Below are 7983 nucleotides of genomic sequence, written 5' to 3'. Positions count from 1 at the left end.
GTTGCTTCTTTAAATCTGTGCACGGTTCCAGAGCTCGTGCGCCACGTTCCACGAAAGCGCTCTGGATCTGCTTCGGGCCGGCAGAGGCGGCTCTGCCCGGCCGAGCCCCTGATGCGCGCGGAGAGAGCGTCCGCGCGTCTACATGGCAGGCGCGCGCGCAGATCTCCGTGAGCTCGGAGGCGGGCTGCGCTTCGGGCTCCCCTGCGCGGCGCTGAGAGGCGAAAGCCATGCGGGCGTTTAGGGGCCTCGGATTGGAGCGTTAAAAAGCGAGACGCCGGAGAGAGCAAGAGGCGCTTTTTCGCTCGGCTGCCGAGAGGCGAGAGCCGCATGCTGCGGGGCTGAGGCTGCGGCGAGGAAGCCGACAGTGGAGCACCAGCGGCGGCGGAGGAGGAGGAGGAGCCCCTTCCCCCGCCTGGCTATGGAGGAGGAGGAGGCGGTGGCGGCGGAGGAGCCCCAGCCATCCGGCGGCGGCGGCGGCTCCCTCCGGCCCTCGCTGCTGCTCCCGCCGCCGGCGCCGCCGCCCGCCAACCTGCCGCATCGCATAACTAACTTCTTCATCGACAACATCCTGAGGCCGGAGTTCGGACGGCGCAAAGAGGGCGAGCAGCGGGCTGGCGCCCAGACCCCCTCGCTGCCCGGCCCCGCTCCGCCGGTCGCCGCCTCCGCCTCGGACAAGCAGGACGAGGCGGCCCTGGAGGGGGTGCTGAAGGCGCGCGCCAGCGATCAGTCCCTCAGCTCGGACTCGGACAGCTCCCAAGCCAGCTCGAAGCCGGGCAAGCAGCCCATGCTGTGGCCCGCCTGGGTCTACTGCACCCGCTACTCGGACCGGCCCTCCTCAGGTAAGCCGAGCGCTGGCGGAGCGAGAATAGGAGGGGGGGGGGGGGGCGCTGCAAAGTGCTCAGCCCAAACGAGACGGATAGGGCTCAATCGATGATCTGGAAACAATGTAAAAAAAAGAACCCAGAGAATTTCGTTTCTGCAAATTGGCACTTAACGACATAAGCCAATTTCAGCCGCAGTGGCAAAATAATATGGCTCTGAATTTAAGGAAGTTGCTCAGTGGAGCTGAGAACTTTTCAGCACCCTCCTTATTGACTAACAAATAAATTCATGCCTAGGATACAACGATCAATTTTAATCTGAAATGTCGACAAATGTTATTGAGATCGACTTTTTAAACACAGAATTGGAGGGGCGATTTTTTTTTTTAAGATCTATCTGCACAACTTACACACAATAAAAAAAAAAAAGTAAAAACCGTTTGCAATGAGGTAGATAATGGATTTGTATGAATATTTTATTTAATAGGATTTTACAATGAAGTATTACAGCAAAATGAATTTCATTTCAGTTTTGTTAAAATATTTTGTGCACTCCGAAGCGGTGGGTTAGAAGAAGAAAAAAAAAATAACCCTCCAGACTTGAATTGTACATTTCAAGAAGCATCAGTCATATATCTCCTATTTAATAGGTCCAGTATTTTGACTCTGAAACGGTGGGTTTTGCAGATGGGTAGAGGGTCCTTCTCTCTGCTGTTGTGTTTTATCAAACAGAATCCTGGTAGGTTGTGAAGAGTTTTCCTCGACTAACATACGATTAAAATGTCATATAGTGCAGGAGCTTTCCAGAGCACATTAGTCTCATCAAAGCAGATTCCTTTCTTCTCTAGATGTGGTAGGTTTGTGGTAGGATTTTAATAACTGCCACGGTAGAAACGTAGTTCTGAGGGCTTGGAAATATTACTTGTTAGGAGAGAGGCTGATAAAAATTGTCAAGTGCTCAATTTGCTTATCTGGATATCTCAAAATTTTTTTGGGTTTAGAAAAACCATAAGAGGCATCAAAAATGTTACCAAAGGGGGTAGGTTTTGGGGGCTTTTTTGTTGTGTGTGTGTTTGTTTTTTTTTTTTAAAGAAAACTGGACAGACTTTAAAGCACAAATGTAAGCAGAAAAAAAAGATTGAAGCAAGTTAATATATTTTGAGTGTTATCACATGCTTATCCGTATCTCTTTTTCTCCATTAAATTTAAGGGTATTTCTTTAAAATTTCAACCGAAATTGGGATTCGCTCCATTGTTCTCCCCTCCACCTCTTTGTTAATATTTAATTAACATAAATCGTCACAATGGATCGACCACATTCAATAACCTCTTTGTGCAATATTTTAAATAAAACGATAATAATAATTTTATAGTTCTTGATTGTAAAAATATCAAACGCATTCAAATTGTCGTTATTAAAACTATTGAACTTTATATAAACATATTTTTTCAAATATGTGATTAAAATAAAGTTTCACTTTTCTTACGTTTTGGCTTTGTTTTCACGGCTGCCTATAAATATATTCCGTGGTAACATAACTGGTGGATTGAAACTTTTTATAAAGCTTAAATATACTTTTACTGAAGAACAAAAAACAGCCCCATTGAAAAATGTTTGTCTGCTTTATTTAACCCCATATGCTCAGTGTAACCAGGCTATCGCCAATAGCTAAGTACGTTTCACTTTTTTTCGACGCCTCAATAATTCAGTGACATTGTTTTATGTTAATTAAAATTTATTACAAATGATTAACCGATTCCTATAACCAATACACTGTGAATCTGGAAATTTAACAATATATCTGGATTGTATTAAAGGAATAATATATTTGTGAATTAAATACAAGTTTAGTCAAGGCGGTCTATGCATGGTAGTATTCGGAAGTGCTAGAAATAAACGGGGAAGGAATTGGGGGGGCGAAGCATATCATGCATATGATGGAAAGTTCAGAATTTTTTTTTAATTATGAAAAGTAATTAATACTGTTAATTATTTTTTAGTAATATTAAAAACCAACTACATTGGCTCTGTAGGATGGAGGTTGGAGTGGGGATTGAAAATAGTCTTATGACTATGTTACCGTCTGCCTTTGTCAAACATAACCTCTTAGAATTTCTGGTTTCTACTTGCTTTGAATAGCTTTTGCTCACATCTTCGACAGCCAGTAAACCCGCGCCCCCTTTTTTTTTTTTTTTCTGTCGCCCCTAAAGGTCCATATTTTGTTTAAAACTCTCCCATCTCCAGAAAGAGTAGTAGATGGAATAGAGTCCACGTGTCCTTGCACTAATGTGACTGTGAGGGAGACAAGATTGATAGCAAGGTTATAGTAAAAACACGTGTGTGTATGTGTGTGTGTGTGAGAGAGAGACAGAGAGAGAGAAAGAGAGAGAGGGAGGGAGGGAAAAAGGGAGTGGAGAGAAGCTTTTAGTGGGAGGAGGATAGATCAGCACTGGGTGGAGAAATAAGGCGAGAACCGACGACCAATGAGCCTTGGATGGATTGCAGGCCCCTAGGGCCCTCATCCCGTCAGGGAGACCCCTTGTCTGTCTCTATAGCCAGTAGCCATCTGAGGCAGAGAGAATCGCGCATGCTTTTTCCACAGTGGTGTGCGTGATTTGAGAAAAGTGTGTCTCTACTGACCTGTCTTCTTTGTCTTTGACCCGCCCAATCGTTGCCGTGCCTTTTTTTTTGTAATTAGATTTTCAGGTTTTGAGGGTGGGGTAAAATAAAAACAATAGAAGACTTGTAGACAATGAGCTCGTTGGGGTGAGGGATCAGGATTCACGCTGCTCAGTACAGGAGTGCTCCCCATATTCCCTGCTCTATAGCCATCCATCCCTTCTGAGGTGGGCAGGGGGTTACCCTATGCCAAGCTGAACAGAGCATGCAGTGGTACCCTACATCCTCTGCTTCCATCCCAAGGGCAGGAAGAAAGAGTAAAGCCCAAGGGAACATACAAGGGCTGGTCCCAAAAAGCCTTGGCTATGATCTGTCAGCCTCATTCCTTTGGCTCCTGCCCAGTCGCCGAGCTCCAGAATTCACTGCACACACCACCCCTTTACCCCTGTGTTGACTGCCCCGAGCGGGCAGCCAAGAATCGGCTCTCAGCCTTGCAAGTGCTAAACCAGGCCCTAAACACAAGAGAGATCACGGCCACATTTTTCACTTGCTGTAAAGTGATATATAGGAAAAAAAAAAAACAACAGTTGTTTATCAGATTCTGTGCAGAAGCTATTGCGAGGAAATTATTAACCTAAATAAACATCTCAGAGGGCAAATATTCAGCCCCTTGCGATATTTAATATACTTTATATAATTCATTGGAAGACAAAAATATTTTAAAAATAGTTCTCTACCAACCTGCGCAAGTAAAACTATAGATATATTAATGGCTTTTTGATCAAAAGTGTGGCTATTAATTTTGTCACAAATGAAAAAAGGAATTCTGTCACAATATTGCTTAATTTTTTTGAAATATATTTTTGTTATACTAGGGAGAAGGGTGCAGGAACTCTCTTTTATCACTGGGGTAGGGATTTGGGAATTTTATTGATCTTTGTTGTGCAGTGTCTCTCTTTTTTCTAATCATTATTTTCTACGGACCTTAGGTCCTCGATCTCGTAAACCAAAGAAGAAGAACTCCAGCAAAGAGGACAAGCGGCCCAGGACGGCCTTCACAGCCGAGCAACTGCAGAGACTGAAAGCTGAATTTCAGACTAACAGATACTTGACTGAGCAGAGGCGGCAGAGCCTGGCTCAGGAGCTCAATCTGAACGAATCGCAGATCAAAATATGGTTTCAAAACAAACGAGCCAAAATCAAGAAAACCACTAGCAACAAGAACACCCTGGCGATGCAGCTAATGGCACAAGGACTTTACAACCATTCAACCACTTCGAAAGACGGCAAGTCGGACAGCGAATAGAAGGCGGTCAGTTTAAATTCAAAAAGTTATACAATGCAATAATTTAATGAATAAAGGGCCAGTGTACAAAGGATATACCAGCATTAAGGCTTAAAATATTGTGTATTAGATTATACTTCTGTAATATTCAATGTACAGTATATATAATTTACAGGCAAGGTGTTGTAAAATGCAAAATATCTGATTATAACATATTTTGGATTTTTTTTTTGTTCTTTTATGAAATTTTAGAAGCTATCTTTATGAATTTTCTCATGCTTAGGATTTATTTGATACTAAGTGCTAGGAATGAAGGCTGGACGGTGAGAGACACTGTTAGAAAAATTCAAATCAACTTGCTGAAGTCCAAAGATTTTATTGCTGCATTTTACACGACTGTGAGCTGAATAAATAGATAATATGTTCTTTAGGTTTTCCTTTTTTGTTTTTAATTTATTTCCTTTTTTTTTTTGTTTGGGACAAAGCAGGAAGGATATCGTAATATATAGCATTGTATTAAAAGCTGTTGGTTTAAATCATTTGTGCAGTGTTTGATTGGTTGGGCAACTGCTGGCAAGGAGCTAGGGCAGGTCGACTTCTCCTGGTGCTTGGGCTTCGTCTGCTCCTGCTGTTGTCGTAGCTCACGTGGAAAGTTCTCAAGTCAGGGCTTTGGAGCTGTAAATAAACAACCCAGCTTTAGGGATCAGGGCTATGGGGTGGCAGAAGGAAATTTCTAGCTTGATGGATGGGAAACTGCAGTGCTAATCTTTAGTTATTGTACATGAATATAAGCGGGTAATGTGCTGTTACAGAAATATACATGTGCACATTTGTCCCTATGCATCTGTACAAATGTATTCAGAGCCTTTTCTTTAACTAAGTCCATCCTGTTTCCACTGGTTGTAGCTGTGTTTGCAAATGATCCAGATTAAGGACTGCAAAATTAACCCCCTCTTTTACAAAGGTGCACTATGCTTTTTAGCGTGCGGTAAATATCGCGCGCTAAACATGCGCTAAATGCTAATGCGTGCATGTTATCCTATGGATGTGTTAGCGGTTAGCGCACGCGTTGATTCAGCGTGCGCTAAATCCGCGCTAAAACGCTTAGCGCGCCTTTGTAAAAGAGGTCCTAACTTTAACATGCTAAACTTTGCCCGTTAAATATAAACAGCAGTGAAAAAAAAAAAAAATAGAACCACACAAAACCTTAAATGAAATGCTACGGTTCTTTATCAATTAACTACATGTACTTCTAGGACGGCTACTGTATGGCCTGCATGAAGCAACTGAAAACGCGAGGCCTAGGTTTTCCAACCCATGTACTGAGGGGGGGCCGCTGAAAAAATTCTCAGCCCAACCAAGAAAAGACAGATGTGGAACCATGAGACTTGCAAGTTATTTTACACTTTTCTTGACACTTTTCGTTTCATTTCACATAATTGAAACGAAAAGTGTAAAAAAAAAAAAAAAAAGTGTAGAATAATAACTTGTAAGTTATATGACTCCACATAATTTTCTGTTTGGTTGGGCTGAGAATTTTTCTGCGGCCCCTTGTAATTGAGAGGCAGATTGGCAGCCCTTTTGAAAACGAGACCCTAGCTTTGGAACATGTGTGACTTCAGAATCAGTATGGAGCCTAGTTGGATCATGGACTAAGAGCTAACTGATCCTCTTTTACACAGCTGCAAATCTCGATGATAGGTGGTGGTGGTGGTGGTAGTGACGGTTAACGGCCCCAACAGAACCTTACAACCTCCTCTCTAAGCTTTCTACAAGGAGCAACCTTTCACCCAGCTCAGAAACTATTTTTATTGTTAGAAGGTTTTCCCTGCTATACATTTCTTTGTTTCCCTTTCCGAAGAGTTTCCAAAACTTTACAGATAGAGATAGAGGTCAAGGACATTTTTCATGCATAATTAAGAATAACGTAAGTAGCGAAATGGGATGGGCCACTGGCCCAGCACAGCGTCAGCAACTAGAGAGCTTGGTTGTGAGGCTTAAAAGTGGCTTATTTGTCCCTTCCCACCAAAAAAGGTGTTCTGTTGCCCCTGGATAATATTTTCTTTTTAGAGTGAATTTCTCACTTTGCCTTAAAAGGTTTATTTCATAGCTGCGAGAAATATCCATTGTGCAATCCATACCATCCCAGCTCTTAAAATAACATTTACACCCTTCTAAAACTGCAAATATTAATTGGCTGCCTAGAAGACTAGCTTAAACTAAAATGCATTTTTGGTTTTGGGTTGTTGTTTTTTTTAACCAGAAACCAGATTTTTTTCCCCCCGGTATGTATTTTACTATCACAGTATCAAACATTTGTGAAACATGAATGTTTCTATTTAAATTGTATCAAAGCTGTATTCTCATTTCATTTTGTGTGTCTAACTTCTTAAAGATTCCCTAAAATAAACACATTTTGTTATGATGCCTAGAACCTTACTTTACAATTCACGTGTGTGTGTGTTTGTGTGCGTGAGTTAAAATTAATGAGTAGGGTGATTTTATTTTATTTTGCTGCTCTGACCCTATAGGTAAATTCACTTTATTTTATTAACTCCTCCCCCTAATTAAAGAGGTGCAGTGTAAACAGCACATTTTACAGGAGGAAACTCAATTTTACAATGGTTCACTAATTAAAATATAGCTTGAACTGTAATACTTTAATATTGGCATGTAGAACGCCATTGCAGAACACTGGCAACTTTTAATATGTTTGTTTTTGTCTGTTATCTGTCAGCTTCTCGAGACTAGGGTCAGAAAATGTGCTATAAATTTAATTTACAAAGTTCAGATAACTGTAAACATCTGCTTTACTGTCTTCTGATGCAAAATATCAACATTAGTGGAAGGTATAAATTATAAGATATAAAGAACTAGGAACCAAATATATACTTCGAGCAGAATTTATTCTAATTTAGTTACATATGTAATTTATTAATTTTAACCTTTTTGAAGACATTAATCTACGGCTCTGTACAGCAAGAACAATGTGGACATAAATTCAAGAGAAGATTTCAGCAACCCCATTCCCCTCCCCCCACCCAAAACCAGTATACATTATGGCACAGTATTCTACTTACAATGTGGACCCAATGACCAATAAAACATTTTAATAAACAAAGTGTAAGTGGAGATGGAACATATAGAAAAGTAAGATAGAACACAAGGGGCCACTGAAAAGTTCTCAACCCAACCAACAAAGTTGGGGCAGTCTCCAGCAAGGGTTATACACTTAGGCCCTCTTTTACTAAGGTGCG

At 41.5% G+C, this 7983-nt stretch overlaps 1 protein-coding gene across 1 annotated transcript; it reads left to right on the top strand.

Moving 5' to 3' along the window:
- The first annotated feature begins 379 nt into the window (after positions 1 to 379).
- EN2 (engrailed homeobox 2) lies at positions 380 to 7151 on the top strand. Its single transcript, XM_033931630.1, has 2 exons — positions 380 to 839; positions 4431 to 7151. Exons 1-2 carry the CDS (start codon positions 419 to 421, stop codon positions 4745 to 4747), a joined length of 738 nt encoding a protein of 245 aa, XP_033787521.1. The 5' UTR covers positions 380 to 418; the 3' UTR covers positions 4748 to 7151.
- Positions 7152 to 7983: the final 832 nt, after the last annotated feature.

The sequence above is a fragment of the Geotrypetes seraphini genome, chromosome 2 (assembly GCF_902459505.1).
Source record: "Geotrypetes seraphini chromosome 2, aGeoSer1.1, whole genome shotgun sequence".
Lineage (NCBI taxonomy): Eukaryota > Metazoa > Chordata > Amphibia > Gymnophiona > Dermophiidae > Geotrypetes > Geotrypetes seraphini.
The sequence above is the reverse complement of the archived record's forward strand: the minus strand, read 5'-3'. Positions and strand labels throughout refer to the sequence as shown.

Coding starts and splice junctions, on each gene's coding strand:
- EN2 (XM_033931630.1), top strand. CDS start 419: ATGGAGGAGGAGGAGGCGGTGGCGGCGGAGGAGCCCCAGCCATCCGGC. Junction 840..4,430: donor CTCGGACCGGCCCTCCTCAG/GTAAGCCGAGCG, acceptor TACGGACCTTAG/GTCCTCGATCTCGTAAACCA.